Below are 15,588 nucleotides of genomic sequence, written 5' to 3' on the forward strand. Positions count from 1 at the left end.
AAATAAATGAAGAGGAAAATCACTCAAAATGAAAGTATTGCGGAGGCTGGACTCCTTCGCGCGTTTTCTCTCTCTCTCTCACACACACAGTTTTTCTGCCTGCTTCCCTCTTCATCTCTCTCTCCTTCCCAGCCGCACAAGAACAGGCGGCGACGTTACGGCGAATTATAACAACACTGAAGCGCCCTCCGCACGCGCAGGAAGTTTCATGCAAATACGTCTTCCTTCTTCTGCACTCTAACGGCCGGTCGGCGTATTTTTTGTTTTTCCTTCGTGATTTCTCTTCCCGAGGGAAGGTGCAGCTCGTTCTCTTCTTTTTCGCTTTTGCGCACCTCATGTGGCGGCGTCAACGACTCGTCAATGTTGCCTCGTCCCCGCTGAGTTCGCTCGGCAGCCGGAGCCGCGGCAATGCCNCCCCCCCCTCCCCGCTCCACGTTTCTTTTTCTTTCCTCTTTTTCTGTACTGCTGCACCCCCGCGCACGCAGGCAAGTACACATGGCGAGGCAGAATAAAGGGCGCTGGGGCTGCGGCAACTAGTGCCTGAATGAATGAATGACGGCGGACATTGAGTCTGTGTCGCGGTGGCACAGAGGACTTTGGGTGGTGGACACCGAAGCGCCAGACGCCTTTGCGGCGCGACATGTGGCGTGCGCGACAAACATTTGATTATGTATCGGCGCTGCAAGCTTGGAATGCGGACTATTTGCAAACGCATGAGAAAATATGGAAGTCGCCAACTGCTGCTGCTGCTGCTGGTGGTGGTTTTTCGGTTTGGTCGTTATCTCTCGTTTGGTGGGAGGACTTCGATGGTGTTTTTGGCTCTGCCCAAGTATACGTGCAGCACCGCGCCTCTTTCCAGTTTCCGATGTGGTGATTGTGCGCCCCCTTTGCTTTGGTGGGGCTGGTCGTTCACGCATTTGTTTGTGGCGTTTGCAACGGGACTGGAGCTGGGTCTCTCAATCGCAACGCCTTTTGTGTGACGGGGCTGCTGCTGTGGAATGAGGGAAATGTGAGTTGCGTCTGTGTTTGCGTGTCCGCTTGTATTGTGTACTTCTCCCCCCCCCTGGCGGTGCCTCTGCTTGGCTTAAAACTTCTGTATGAATGTATATGTGTGTTTGTGTACATTCCCTGGAATGCAGCCAAGTATATGCTTGCTGTTGCTCGTGCCCCTCGTTTCTGCGTTTGTGTATATGTGTGTCTCTGGGAGAAGTTACTGATGTCTGACGCGAAGCCAAGGGAGGCGGCTGCGGGAGCCGCAGCGGCAAAGGGCGACGCCGCCCATCACCACCACCACCACCAGCAGCAGCAGCATGACGCGAAGCAGGCAGCGGCGACGCCGGGCATCGACAAGGGCCTCAAGAAGCATCCGCTGAACCGTGCGTGGACGCTGTGGTACGACTCCCTGTCGACGTACGACAGCCAACAGTGGGAGCTGTCCCTCGTCGAGGTGATGACGGTGCGCACCGTGGAGGATTTCTTCACGATGCTGCACTACTGCAAGCCGCCGCACGTGCTTCGGATATCGGCGCAGTACCACTTCTTCCGCGAGGGGGTCAAGCCGATGTGGGAGGACCCGAGCAACAAGGCCGGCGGGAAGATCTGGGTGAGCCTTGACGAGAAGGGGGGCGGCGATGCCGGCGGAAAGAAGTGGGACACCGCCAACGCGACGGGTGGCGGCGGAAGCGGCGACGCCGCTACTGCTGCTGCTGCTAACAACAACGCTGCCAACGCCAACAACAATAGTAGCAGTGGTAACAACGCTAATCACCACGGCAAGGCGAAGAAGGAGGAACAGGAGGGCGAAAAGAAGCCTGAGCTCGACGCGATTTGGGAGAACGTCCTCATGGCGATGGTGGGCGAGTACCTTGACCCCGACGCCGACGGCGATCATATCATGGGTGTTGTGCTGTCGAAGCGCAAGTACCACAACCGCATCGCGCTGTGGCTGCGCGACGCCGGCGCCAGCGAGGCGGTTGCGCGCATTGAGAAGCAGCTAGTGCGCGAGGCGGGTCTGCCATCCTCCGCGAAGTTCATCTTCACCCCGCACGGCGGTGGGAAGCCGTAGCCCATAGCAGCAGCAGCATGTGGGTGTGGGAGTGGTGGAGGCGCCGGGGGAGGGGGAATGAATGCCTTGAGGGAAAGGGGGAAACGAAATACGGCAGCAACGACAACTGAAGGCGAAGGAAAAGAGAGTAAAAAAAGAATGGGGAAGTTTGGGTTGAGGGACAAAAAAAAAGAAAGAAATGAGAAACAAGCCAAACCAATACAGGGGAGGGAGAGAAAAAAAAAAGAGAAGTCCACGGGAAGAAAACAAGGGGATGTGCACAACTGGAGAGGGTCCGACTGTAAAGGCAAAACGAGGGAGGAGAGGAAGAGCAGCGGAGCAGCAGCAGCAANGGGGGGGGAATGACGTGACGGGTGAGACGAGTGCGGCGCACTAAAGGGGAAGAGAACAAGAAGGGGGAGGTAGAGGCGAAAATAAATTAATTTTCTCTTCTATTTTAGGGCCCAATGCCTACGGTGCTTCCACAACTTCACGCTCACATGGCACATCCTGTGTTATTACTATTATTGTTCGCGTTACTGCTGCTGTAGTTGTGGTGCTAACGAGGAGACGAACAGGAAACAAAGAAAGCAGGGCTGCGGAAAGAGAAAGAAAGGAAAGGGGCATATATATATGTATATATATGTGTGTGTGTGTGTGTGGCAAGTGAGGAAGTGCGGTCTCTCTGGAGGCCGGTGGATGAATGGCAGAAGAGCACCACACGAAAGGAGAATAAGAGCAACAGGGGGAGGAGTGAGGGAGAGAGAGAGAGAGAGACATTTGACGGATTTTTCTCTTCGCACACCTATACGTGCTGGGTGTCGCATTTACTTTTTTTTTATTGCTTGCTTGCGCAGGGACGGTGAGGGAGCCTTCACGCTCTTTGCCCGTTTTCACCGGCAACATGTGTTTGTCCGCGTCGGTCGAGAGCGCGACGGTTAAGCGGGCTTGCTCCTCCACCCTGCACTCATGCAGGCATGTGCGGAGGGCGTCGTCTTGCTGCCGCGCCTCACTCCTTCCCCCCCGTTCCTTCCTGCTGCGGCTGCTTGTTGCTTCTGCAGCAACGGCGGCGGTGTTCTTCTTTCCTTCCTTCCTTCGTTCCCATCCTCTTCTTGTGCAGGAGAGTCACTCAGGTGGCGTGTACTTCCGCCTCGCCACCACCCGCGCATGAGCGAAATGTGGAGAAAAAACATAATCACTCGCAGCAATGAGTTTGTGTGAATGCCGTTTTTGTTTTTCTGCCTTGTTCTCTCTCTCTCTCTCTCTCCCTTCTCTTCCCTTGTGGATCTGACCTTCGCTCCTGCGGCGACGCCACGCACTCAGCCATTAGAGTGGGAAGGGAAAACAGCGCCCATGTCCGCCGACACGGAGAGCCTGCAGTCGCAGAGCCCCTCGCAGAGCCTCGTGAAGTCCGCCCAGCTCGACGCGGAGCCGGCGGCCAACAGCTCCTCCGGCGTTGGCGCGTTTCTCGGCTTTGCGGCGGCAAAGACCGAGCGGCGNCCGGCGGCCAACAGCTCCTCCGGCGTTGGCGCGTTTCTCGGCTTTGCGGCGGCAAAGACCGAGCGGCGCGTGAGCGGCTGCGCGGCGGACTGGGTGTCGGACGAGCTGCTGAACCTCGCCGAGGAACTCAAGACGATCGTGCCGCGGGGGACGTGGGAGAGCCTCGGCAGCGAGAAGGAGATCATGGAGGAGAACGGATACAGCGTGAAGAAGCGGACGCCGGTGCGGGTCACCTTCGAGGTGCGGCGCGACGTGCTGCTGCACCAGCGCATGGTGCACACGAGCTACCTGACGAAGGAGGCCAGTGAGGACAGCCGCGATCAGCGCGGCACAACGCACATCGCGATCGACGTGGTGCGCGATGAGGTGGACATCGGCGTGCAGGCGGTGCCGTCGCTGCAGAGCCGTACGTCGCAGACGCCCTTCTCGCGCAAAGTGGACGCCGCGCTGCAGGTGGAGCCGACGCTCGTGGACGCGTGCATACGAAACATCACGCTTCCCAAGAGCGAGGCGCCTGCTATGATGGCCTTCTTCAACAAGGCGCTTCCACGTGTGCTGCACTGCCTGCTTCAGAACTACGAGGTGCCGATATATCAGGACGACTTTTCTCTCTTCACAGATGATGATGCAATTGTCGGTTCTCGCGATGATACCGTCCTCATTGAGAAGGGTAATTACACTCACACCACAATGAAGGACTTGCGCGTGTCCTCCATCAGCTGGCGCAGCTTCCGTGGAAAGGATGACTATGTCTGCATTGCATCCGTTGCGCGACATACGTTGGAGCAGCGCATCGAGTCGGAGCGGCGCTGCGAGACAACAGTCAATCTCGTCTGGGACTTCGCTGATCCTATGCACCCGCGCGCCTTGCTGGAGGCGCCAGTGGAGATTCAGGTCCTGCAGTTCAATCCACTAAAGCCGAACCTCATTGCGGGTGGTGCTATGAATGGGCAGCTGTTCTTGTGGGACCTCAATCAGACGACCACGATATCGCCCTCCACTAAGACGACTGGAGACCACATGCAGGACCCCAACGTTGCATTTCATGCCGAACTCGGCGCGAAGGATATCCCGCCAAGTGTGCGTAGCGTCAAGGGCCTGAGTCTAGAGCGGGACGGCGATGTTCTCGTACCACGCTTGCAGCCAATACAGTCATCTCGTGTTGAGCTCTCGCACCGGTGCCCTGTCCACGCCATTCAGTGGCTGCCAAACGGACTCGAGTGCGCGTTTGATGGGCGACAGACCCCTTCACAAGAGGGGCGGCAGTTCGTGTCATTGAGTGACGATGGGTACATGTGCGTGTGGGATATCCGCCCCGAGCACCTCCCTGCCGACAAGCTGCGCAAGATGAAGCATCAGGGCCGCGTGGGTGGTGAGGAGTTTCCGTGGGTGCCGCTGCTGAAGTATCAAATGACGAGGCCAGGCGGTGGTGGCGACTTGATGGGATACCGCTTCCACGTAGACGGCCTCAGTGTCAACGAGATGCCGTCGTACATCGCCTGCTGCGGCACTACCCTTGGTGAGATCGCAATGTGTAACATGCTGACCCCAGATGAGAGGCGGGAGTTCTCGACAAACACGGAGGAGACGCGTGTGGTGCGACTAGTGGCGCGCGGTCACGCGGGGCCAGTCTTCAGCGTGCAGCGCCACCCCACCATCAGTGACGTGTACCTGTCGTGCGGGGACCTTCACTTCAAACTGTGGCGTGTAGGCCTCGACCGCCCCATCTACACTTCGTCGCAGCACGATGCACTGATTACCTGCGCCTGCTGGGCGCCAACGCGGGTGAGTGTGATTGTAGTGGGCACAATGGACGGCAAGATTCTCATATGGGACCTCTTGGATAGAAACAGGGAGCCTCTGCTCGTGCACCAACTTGTACAGGATGCCATCACTGTCATCAACTTCAAGCCGGCGCCGCCAACGCCGCCGCCGCATTACGTGCAGTATGTCGCCATTGGCACGAGCGTCGGATCTTTTCACTGGTACGCATTGCCGAGGGTTCTGTCGCGTGGTCCGAGTGGCGAGCAGCGGCACCTACGCGCCATGCTTGAGCGTGAGGTGCGTCGCGTGCACTACTACGGCTGGCGCTGGTCTGAGCGCGAGCGCGAGCGTGACCGCTACGGCGTTGCGGCACCCAAGATGATGGGGAAGACGCAGTCAATCGTCGCCCTTGTGGAGGGGAAGGAAGACAAGGCGGTGTGGGGCGGTGGCTTCGAGGAGGACTTTTACGCCCACGACCCCACCCGCGACGCGGAGTTCCTAGCAAAGGTGGAAGAGTTGCTACCGGAAGCTGCTGACATGGAAGACGCCGAGGAAGACGAGGACGAGGAGGTGGACGGGAAGAGCGTCAAGGCGTGAGTGCAGGCGGTGAGAGTGCAATGAGGAGCATCGGTGTGTGTGTGTGTGTGAGTGAATGCGATAGAACGGTGCGACTGGTAGAGGATGCTTTGAGGTGCGACGTGGAGGGAAGTGTGTGTCTGTTGCGGTTTTTGGTGTGTGTGTGTGTCTTGGTATGTTGTGTTTCTCCTTCTTACTCAAGTACGAACACAAACACACATGCAAGTATATATATATATATATATATACACGTGCACGCACACTCTCTCCGCTGCATGTTATGTATGCGCGCAAGGGCGATGTAAGAGACACGGCTGTACGCTGCCTGCATCAGATCTATGTGTATTACTGCTGCTGTGGCATATTCTCTCCCACACCGGCCCTCGCATTCATCATAGCTGCCGTTCCTTCTACACACCCGTTTCTATCTCTTTATATATAAATGTGCGTGTGTGCGCGATTTGTACGTGGGCAGGAGACCACCCAAAGCATTACTCTGTGAATATTACACGCCTCATACATAACAATAGTAGTAGTATCAGTAGTAGTAAGACAGAGGAATGGCAGCTCTTGACCACCTGCCTGACCCGTTCATCACGCTGCCGTTCCGTCGCGGCAAAGATGAAATGCCAGACTGGAACATGTGCCTCAAGTACATCAGCGTCAACCACTCGAGCAACAACACTAGTAGTGTTGAGGCGACGTTCCAGCGTATGAACACACTTCACAGGTCGATTGTACAGACGTGCCGCTCCGACGCAAAGGCCTTGCCTACTGAAGACTTCATTGAACACACGCTGAAGCCCTACTGCCAGCTGGTGGCAATGGCACAGGCGCACCTTCCACTCCACGGGGCGCAGGTGCACAAAAACATGCTCTTCTGCTGGCGAAGCAGTTTCGATGAGAGCTACAAGAATGAGTCGTATAATGGCAATCTCGAGTTACTCTGTTGCATATACAACCTCGCGGCATCATGGGCGAGCTTGGCGGTACAACAGGCCAAAAGTGGAACCGTGGATGGCGTGAAGAACGCCTTCAAGGGTTTCCAGAACGCTGCGGGGTACTATGAAATGGTCGAGCGTCTGCTGCAGCGGCTCCCGCCAGAGCACATAAAAGGTGATTTGTCGTCGGGCTCGCTCAGTCTGCTCCGCCGCATTTGCCTTGCAATGACACACCACTGCGCCTATCTCAAGGCGGAGAATGACATGAAAGGGAACCATGCCATGCTTTCCAAGATCGCACGAGAGGGCGGGAAGCAGTACGAGGACGTCGCAAGCATAATGAGGGGAAGTGAGTGGTATACGGGATTCAAGAAGGGTGGCTCAGCGACACGGGTTGAGTTGCTGCTCACGTCTATGGGTTTGGTCTTGAACGCGCGCTCCCACTTGCACCTTGCGGTGCTGAAGGCGGATGACGGTGAAGTCGGTGTCGCCATTGCCCATTTCGAGAGTGCGCAGGATTATTTCTCCAAGCTGCCCAAGATGCCTACTTCAGAGCTCCGCAGTTGGATCAACAGCATCATCAACACTGTCAACAATGAACATGATAAGACAATTGCATCAAATAATTCAGTGTATTTCATGCGGGTACCGAAAGAGGTGGAGGCGCCCAGTGGCCTCCCACGGCCGCTTGGAAAAGCCACTGAGCACCCCAGTTTCACCGTATTTGAGTCGAAACGCGGCGAAGACCCCTTCTTTGGCATCGTCCCTGCGCACATCGCGACGATTGCAGCAAAGTGGCGTGAAAGGCAAAGAGAAATCGTATCGGTATGCAATAAGTCATCTGCGTCGATGCGCAACAAAGCATCGGAGCGGTTTCAAAAGCTGGGTGTGACTGCCATCATTGAGGTGCTCTCTGGTGAATCGCAAAGCCGTGGGCGTGTCCCCCCGCAGCTTCGTAACAAGATTGAATCACTCCGCAAAGATGCAAACGGTGCAGAAGTTGGCGTTGTGGATTCGCTTGTGGCAATGGTGAAGACGTGCGATGACCTTTGGGTTGCTTGTAACGAGAAGATACAACAGGTTCGCGGGGAGCTGGAGGCGGAGCGCAAGGAGGACGAAGCATACGTGAACGCGTACGGCGAGCGGATGTGGCGGGGTGTGCATCACCCTGCCAATGAGGTAGGGGAGTACCACTCCATCGAGGCTGCGCTGCGGGAGCATGAGAAGGGACTGCAGCAGTGGTTGGTGGAACCATTCGGCAAGGCGAAGGGTGCGATGGAGACGTGTCTGCGCGAAATCGCTCGTCTTGATTGGCCAATGCAGGATTTGGATGCTCTCATGCCGTTTGTAGAGACAAAGGTGGCCCGTCAGCAGAATGCAAAGGTAGTTGCGGAAGTGGAGGCACTGCGGAAACTCGTGCAGCGCAAACATACTGTTGAGGAAACGCAGGAAGTGCAGTTAAGAGAGCTGAACGAGCTGCTTGAATCCGATACTGTGACATATGACCTTTCAGCGGTGGAGGCTAGCCAATGCGATGTCATCTTGGACAAGGCGTCGCAGGCAATTAGCGATGCGACTGAGCGTGTCAACCAGACAGTGCGAGAGGAGGAGCAAATCATGACGGAGGCGGAGGATACTGTCAACAGCCTGGGCGTTCTGCAGAGCTCCGATCCCATCATGGAGAAGATGCAGAAGGTGTGCAACGCCCTGGAGAGCGCCTGCTCCATTTACACCTCTCTCCGGCAGGAGTTCGGGGACGTCATGCGGTACGCCTCTTCCGCATTGGATGGGCTCGAAGCTACGCTCTCGAGCGCCAGGTCCTTCGCAGTGTGCCGTAAGTTAGAAGCCGAAAGCCTCCGAGAGGTGTTGGATATGGAAATCGCCAAAAAAATATCAGAAATGCAGCAAAATCAGGCAGCAATGGCGGCCATTGAGGGGTCGAAGAGGCGTCAGGATGACCTGCGTAAAGAAATCGAGTCACTCGAGCAGCAGCAGCATCAGTGGGAACCACATCGAGCGGAACGAATGGCTGAGGTGCTGCGCAGACAACGGGAAGCGGCGGCAACCTTTGTGGAATATCCTTCACCACCTCCGCCGCCGCCGCCGCCGCCTCCAATGGGCTTTAATGACGCCCCGCCCAGCTACGAATCCGCAATGAATTCCTCTGACAATCCGCCACCGCCGCCGTATGGGCCGCTTTAGTCAACACATATCTGCCTTTACGAACGAGGAAAGGACTTTGCTAATAAAAAGGGGGGAAACTGTCTGCCTTGCATATTGTGAGAGAAAAGGTATGGCTTTTGTGGCCGTAGTGCGCGTCTCATTACGTTTTGGCGGATTAAAAACTGGCGCGGCTCTGTCGTCTGCTTTGGCTGCTTTCACGCCTGCATATTACTCTGTTGGAATTATTTTTTCTTTCTGTTTCGTTTTGTGAGGGGTATTCTGGGCGCAGAATGGCGGGGAATGTAGTGGCTTCGGTGCTGTGCAGCGTTCTGTGTAAAACTCCCGTTCAAAGTGCAGGCCTAACGAGCCCTGGCCAGCCGTCATGCTGCAGTGTGACGCTGCTGCAGGACAGCAATGAACTGTTTTTCGCTACAGATGCCGGGCCCGGCGTTGAAGAGGGGCACCAATGCAGAGTGCCTCTTGGAGATATTGTCGCCATTACGATGCATTCGGGACGAGAAGACGCTACAGCTGTGAAGGTGCAGTGTGAGGGAGGAGGCATCGCTCAGCGGCGACGAAGTGAATCCACAGGTACTCAGTGCGTCTCCCGCGTGCCGCTCACCTCTTCAGTTTGTTTGGAGTTGTTGGATGGTGTTGTTGTGGAGATGAGCGGCATGCCAACCGCGGAGGTGCCCTCTTTTCTGCACGCCCTGTACAGTGGTTGGCAGAGCGCCAGCAAAGAGGAAACAGTGATGAAGAAGCAGCAACCAAAACAGGAGGCGGAGGAGGAGGAGGAGGAGACACCACTCTCTCGTTTAAACCGATATATCGCAACCAGGTTTCATCCGTCCTATCCATCAATTACAAAGCCTCCACCTGTAGCGATGGCGCTCCAGTCACCTCGGAGTAATGACGCGGTTGTGAAGATCGGTGCATCGGAGCCTGGGCAGGCGAATAAATATGCCACTATGCTGCATGAGGGGAATGACCGCCAACGCTCAGGTGATGTACGCGTGGACGAACACCATGGAAATGTGCTTGTGCACCTCTCCGGTACTGGGGCTGTTGGACAGCAGGAGGCGAATGTGATGACTTGGAGCAGTGCAGGCACCTCTCGCGAGCGGATAGGAGACGACGAGAAGAGCGGTCCTCCGCTGAGCTTTCCAGACCCGTGGCAGCCGGTCATTCTGCATCGCCTGCGCAATACCGGGAAGTCGTCTGCTGATCCAGGGCCTGGCGTCGATGAGGGCAACACCGGTAATGCTGATGGTAGTGGTGGTGTTGGGAGACGTGAGACATACTTGCTGATGAAGCTTAAGGAACGGTCCTCTGATCTCGAGAAGGCAAAAGCTGAGCTTCGCTTCGCGCGGGAGACAGTGGAGCGCGAGGCGGAGCAACGTCGCCGAGAAGAGCAAACGCTTCTGGAAAACTACAAACACCTGACGTCGGCGCAACGTGCCCTTATGAACTTTGATCTCTTGCTGGAGCCTCTCGTCACCGTAGAAGAATTACGAAAAGAAAATGGGGAACGCTCTGCGAGCAGAGATGCAGTCCCAAATCGAAGACCTTCAGCGTTTTTCATTCAGCAGCTGTATGAGCGCTCCGTCCCGCGTGGTAGCCCCGCACCCCAGACACCTCATACACCCACATCCGCGTCCCGTCCGGGGGATGGTGGTGCCCAACACTGCAGCCCGCAGCAGCGACCTGCGGAGGGCATTGTGGTGGGGTGTGTGTCTGCGTCTGGCCAGGCCTCACGGGGCAAGACCACGCCGGAGGAGGAAAATCTCAGGCCACCACCGCTTCCACGAAGCCATCATGAATCTGATACCGTCACTCAGCACCTCCACCTTCCAGCAGGACGGTTGACGCCGCTGCCGCCACCCTCTGCCGAGACATCCAAAAATGACCCGCTGCCTCGGCGACCGTCAGAAGCAGCGCCAACCCCAACAGAGAAATTGCCACCACCACAAACAGTGGGAAAGATGTTTGTACCACCTCCCCCACCACCTCCGCCGCCACTAGCGGCAAGGAAAATGCCGGCACCTCCTCCACCACCTCCACCACCACTGTCGGTAAGATGATAGTAAAGATGCCCGGTGGCTACATGTGAATTGGTGCGAACGCAGTTACTCGCGCTTTGTGAGAATGATCCTATTCATAGGGTCAATGACATTCTTTTTTTTCTGTTTTGTGATCTCAGATTGGGCACGATTACACAGTTAGGGTGCCATTGAAAAAAGGTGTTTGACAATTCTAGTGAAACCCTTTTCCATGGTTCCATGGCTGTTCCAGATCCGTGTCTCGCGCTGGATGGTTTCCGACCTTCAAATTCCAGAAGGTGTTGCTGCTGATGGAGGCAGTACGCTCGTCCTCCGTCTTATTTTTGACGGCAAAGTGGTGAATCTTGCGTTTCCCTCGAAGCAGCAAGTTCCAAGAGCGAATAGGCGCACCTCCTTCAAATATCGCGTCGGTGCTGACTCGCTACGGAACCTCGTCGCGACGCTCAGCCAGCGCACAGCTGTCTTTCAGATTATTCTTATTGACGGGAGCGAAAAGGAGGTTTTGGTAGGTCTCGCCTCGACGAGCTTGCTGCAGCTGGTGCGGAAAGTTGGTGCGCAGTGCTCGTTTCAGCTGGTGCCACCGGGTGAAGTCAGCCAGATGACAACAGTGGGACAATTGTCGATGCTTCTCTTCATGGAGCAAATAGGAGATGTGGAATTGCGGATCAAGGAGGTGCGCGCCTCTGGTCTCGATGCCGGCGAATATAAATTGCGTTGTCAACTCTCCTCGTGCAAAACGGAAGCATGGAGTGCATTAATACGGCCCAAGTCGGGGTGCGTGAGTTGGCAAGAGTCGATGCCACTGAAGTTGGTGTTCACCGGAACGCTGCGCACGCTGGCGGCACAGCAGCTGGACGTGACGCTCTTCAGAGTTTGCAGGAACGGTCTGAAGATGCCAGCTTCCACGCTAAGTGTGGATCTCGCAAAGCTTCAGGAGGACTCAAAAGATGTATCGAGAGAGATATCATTTGGTTTGGAGAGTGACAAGACCCCTGTCTCTGTCTTTGGCATTCTGGAACTCTTACAACTGCCTATTTTTCATCAACAAGTGGATCAGATGTTGGAGAGCCCGTGCATCTTGGTCTGCGAGGAGAGCAACGAAAAGGGTAAGAGTGTTTCTTCCGGTGGCACGTCTGTGCCTCTTGTCGGCGTGTTGAGTTCCCCGCCACTGCGAGCCTGTGCCCCCGAGACGTGTCGGCACCAGACTCCCAGCGGTTCGCCAGCGTTCGCGTCAGGGGCGTCAATACCACCGTTGCATATTCAAGAGCCCACACAAAACTCACGGGAAAACGGCGGTAAAGAGAGTAGTTATAATGAAACAAGTATGCCTCAGGGTGGGGATCGTGCCATTCCCGAAGCTACCTCTCCCGTCGCACAACTGCGTAAAAAAGATTTTGAGGGCGATAGGAGTGAGTGTGCCCAACAGCAGGGCTCTTGCCCTCAGCAGCCCGGTGGTGCAGCTGTAGCACCCGGAGCGTTGCTCAGCGTTTGCCATGTGGTGGGACCGAGTGAAGCGGTAGAAGGGGAGAAGATCCATCGCACATCGTGTGGCAGTGTATGTGAAATAAACAATCAATACAACGAAGATTGTTCAAATGAGGAAATGCGGCTTGGCCAAGAGTTGGACCGTCTGAATGAGCGCATTGCCTTCCTTTCGAAAACTCTGAAAGAAATCCTTGACAGTTCGGAAGCTGCCAAGGAAACTGTGCATGCGCGGATATCTATGTGGGAGCAGCAGCTAATGGAGCTTGACCGGGAGGAGGCATCCCTGGTGGAGATCTCCAACCAAATCACAGAGCAGATGCAGCTATGTTTCAGCTGGGGCCTCTAATCGGGGGAGAAGTTTAGCGCTTCAGGTGAATCACATTGATTCCTGTCTAAGGATGTTGTTACAATTTGATTAAAGCATGCAGACCGAGTCTGGTAACGGTGAGGAGCGCCGCGCTGTGGCCGAGCAAACCACCATGACCCACTGGGCTGCACATCCGCCGAATTGAGCCCGGTGGTGGAATGCCCGATAGCACGCGCTCTTTCGAAGCGCCTTAGTGCGTTGTGGGGAGCTTCAATGGCATGCTTTTTTTTTTCCCTCGCGACTTCAAGGGAAATTTGAGACGCAAATCTGTGCTTTTTATTTCCAGTTAGTTTCGTATCTGTATTGTCGCTGAGGTGGCAGATATGGGAGGGTCCGAAGAAGACCGTGTCGGCACAAGTCAAGCATCTGCCTTTTCTTATGGTTTGCTCCTCCACACCCACACCACTTGATAGCTCAAGCAACCATAGGGCTAGACGCTGCATGCAGCTCTTTCGGAAGCGACAGAAGCAACAACATGAGACAATTGCTGCGTTCGACGGTGGTGAGGAAGATGTGCCCATGACGGAGCGGCCCGCCACTGTTCCACTGAGCACACCATCCAAAGAGGGACCCTCATCAGCGACAGCAGTAGAAACTGTAACAATGTTACCTGCGGCCGATACTGGAGAGGTAGCAACCCCAGAGACTGAGGAGCTCCTGCGGTTGGGGGCGTCTGAAGCTGTGACGCACGCACGACGTGGCTTTGTTATGGCCTTTGAAAACGTTTGCATGGAGACGCGGTCATCCTTCTTTCGGCCACCGCGTGCTCTCCTGCGCAATGTGTCTGGTTATCTCCTTCCTGACACCATTACCATTGTGATGTGCACAGATCCACTGTGCTCGCGCAAGATGCTTGAGATATTAGCTGGGGTTGAGGAGAGAGCGAGTGGATCGGTCATGGCGAATGCGCTTCCAGTCGTCTCTACCGCGTTTCGGCGACGCGTTGCCCTCATCACCTCTACTGAGGTCTGTTCAAGGGATGCGACCGTGCGCAGTAACCTTTTGTTTTCTGTGCGGATGCGGGTCGATACGGAGCATGAGGAGCACATAGTGAGGGAAGCCGCCCAGGCGGTGCATTTGCAGCAGCTGCTTGACGTCAAGACGGAGCAGCTGAGTCCTCCACAGCTTTATCAGCTCGCTCTGGGCATGGAGCTTGTACAGCGTCCGATGCTGTTGGCGCTCGATAGCCCGACGAGCAACCTCTCCACTGGAGAGACGCACGGCTTTGTTTCCGTGCTGCAGGGCCTTGTTAGTGGTAGTGGTCGACTTGTGGTGCTTTCAGCGACGGAAGTCCCACGAGCGCTTTATGAGGCCGCAGACAACTTCCTGTTGCTGGGCTCGCAGGGAGATCTGCTGTACTCGGGCCCAAAGACCGACTTGGAGGAGTTCTTCCGCGAGCAGGTTGGCATACAAGACACAAGTGGTGAATCAATCGGTGAGCTGCTGGCGATGCTGGATGAAAAGAATGAATCCGCTCGCGTGGCAGGCGTGTTCGCGAGTGGTGTGTCGTATCGTCGCATTCGGCTGCAGGTCGAGGAGCATCGAAAAAGCATTGCATCGAACAGTTTCGACCCTGTCCCGCGTGCTGCTGCGCTGACGCCCAATTACTTCCGGCGTTGGTACATGCTGACAACGTACACATGTCGGCGTCTGACGATTGGGCACCGCAGCTTTGTCATTGCATGGACAATTCTCTTTCTTCTTTTTTTCTTAATGGCCTCGCTGATTGCATGGTCTGGTAGTGACCAGAATACAATGCAGAACAAGAGAGGCGTTGTCTTTTTCCTTCTGTCGTCTGCGATGCAGGCGAACATTGTTCTGATTGATGCAGAGGTGAGAGAGTTCTTTTCAGCTGTGCATCTCCGCAACAACAACTACTTCGACGCGATGCAGTACTTCACGGCCACTGTGCTTCGTCTTGTTCTGCCGCGTGTCGTCTTTGCGGTGGTTGCGGTGGCGTGCACGCTATTCCTGCTGACGTCGCCGCTCGCACTTGTGGTAATAATGGGGCTCATGAGCCTCGCACATGCCTCGCTGATGTTGCTGCTCGTATATTGGCACCCAATTGAGCAAGACCTGTGGTTCGTGCATAGTTTGTACTACGGCTACTGCATCATATTAAGCGGCTTCCTCATATGCCTGCCAACGGTGCCAAGAGTTTTTCCGGCCCTCTCGGTGTTGCGGTACGGCTACGGCGGTGTTGTGGCATCTGAGCTGCGCGATAATCCCTACTCATGCGACGCCAACGCGAGCACATCGTACTGTTACACAGGCAATCAATACCTTGCAATGGAGGGCTTCACCCACGACAGCTGGGGGAGGTCTTCACTGATTCTCCTCATCGTCTCTGTGGTGGGGCTTGCGCTCGTTGCGATTAGTATGAAACTTGTGTGGGTCCCGCATAAGCGCTGACGAGGCCGGCAAATAGGCTCTGGAGGTGGCTGTAGTAGTAGTACTAGTAGTAGTAGTAGTAGTAGTGGCCATTGCAACAGGAAAGGCACACACAAGAAAAATTAAAAACCAGCGATGTGGGATTTGCCACAACTTTTTTGTGCTTTGTTTGTGCAGACGTTGCTGTTGAGTTTTCCTGTTCTCCTTCTTGTTGCTGCAACTGCTTCGAGGCAAAGCAAACGAGTTCAATGCCACCTCTCTCCCTGAACACGTGCATGGCAATACACCATGCCGCAT

At 55.5% G+C, this 15,588-nt stretch overlaps 7 protein-coding genes across 7 annotated transcripts; all 7 read left to right on the top strand.

The window, feature by feature from the left end:
* Positions 1–668: 668 nt before the first annotated feature.
* DQ04_02601020 (hypothetical protein) lies at positions 669–980 on the top strand (the record flags this gene model as incomplete). The annotated part of the gene is made up of 1 exon (XM_009312035.1): positions 669–980. The coding sequence occupies one exon, from the start codon at positions 669–671 to the stop codon at positions 978–980; it is 312 nt and encodes a 103-aa protein (XP_009310310.1).
* A 236-nt stretch (positions 981–1,216) lies between these two features.
* On the top strand, positions 1,217–2,065 carry DQ04_02601030 (eukaryotic translation initiation factor eIF-4E; the record flags this gene model as incomplete). Its single annotated transcript, XM_009312036.1, has 1 exon — positions 1,217–2,065. One exon carries the CDS (start codon positions 1,217–1,219, stop codon positions 2,063–2,065), a length of 849 nt encoding a protein of 282 aa, XP_009310311.1.
* A 1,332-nt stretch (positions 2,066–3,397) lies between these two features.
* On the top strand, positions 3,398–5,905 carry DQ04_02601040 (WDdomain 63; the record flags this gene model as incomplete). Its single annotated transcript, XM_009312037.1, has 1 exon — positions 3,398–5,905. The coding sequence occupies one exon, from the start codon at positions 3,398–3,400 to the stop codon at positions 5,903–5,905; it is 2,508 nt and encodes an 835-aa protein (XP_009310312.1).
* A 539-nt stretch (positions 5,906–6,444) lies between these two features.
* On the top strand, positions 6,445–9,027 carry DQ04_02601050 (programmed cell death 6-interacting protein; the record flags this gene model as incomplete). The annotated part of the gene is made up of 1 exon (XM_009312038.1): positions 6,445–9,027. One exon carries the CDS (start codon positions 6,445–6,447, stop codon positions 9,025–9,027), a length of 2,583 nt encoding a protein of 860 aa, XP_009310313.1.
* Positions 9,028–9,278: 251 nt separating this feature from the next.
* Positions 9,279–11,069, top strand: DQ04_02601060 (hypothetical protein; the record flags this gene model as incomplete). The annotated part of the gene is made up of 1 exon (XM_009312039.1): positions 9,279–11,069. The coding sequence occupies one exon, from the start codon at positions 9,279–9,281 to the stop codon at positions 11,067–11,069; it is 1,791 nt and encodes a 596-aa protein (XP_009310314.1).
* A 190-nt stretch (positions 11,070–11,259) lies between these two features.
* Positions 11,260–12,879, top strand: DQ04_02601070 (hypothetical protein; the record flags this gene model as incomplete). The annotated part of the gene is made up of 1 exon (XM_009312040.1): positions 11,260–12,879. The coding sequence occupies one exon, from the start codon at positions 11,260–11,262 to the stop codon at positions 12,877–12,879; it is 1,620 nt and encodes a 539-aa protein (XP_009310315.1).
* A 462-nt stretch (positions 12,880–13,341) lies between these two features.
* Positions 13,342–15,312, top strand: DQ04_02601080 (putative ABC transporter; the record flags this gene model as incomplete). Its single annotated transcript, XM_009312041.1, has 1 exon — positions 13,342–15,312. The coding sequence occupies one exon, from the start codon at positions 13,342–13,344 to the stop codon at positions 15,310–15,312; it is 1,971 nt and encodes a 656-aa protein (XP_009310316.1).
* Positions 15,313–15,588: the final 276 nt, after the last annotated feature.

Source organism: Trypanosoma grayi, assembly GCF_000691245.1.
Source record: "Trypanosoma grayi strain ANR4 Tgr_260_V1, whole genome shotgun sequence".
Taxonomy (NCBI): domain Eukaryota; phylum Euglenozoa; class Kinetoplastea; order Trypanosomatida; family Trypanosomatidae; genus Trypanosoma; species Trypanosoma grayi.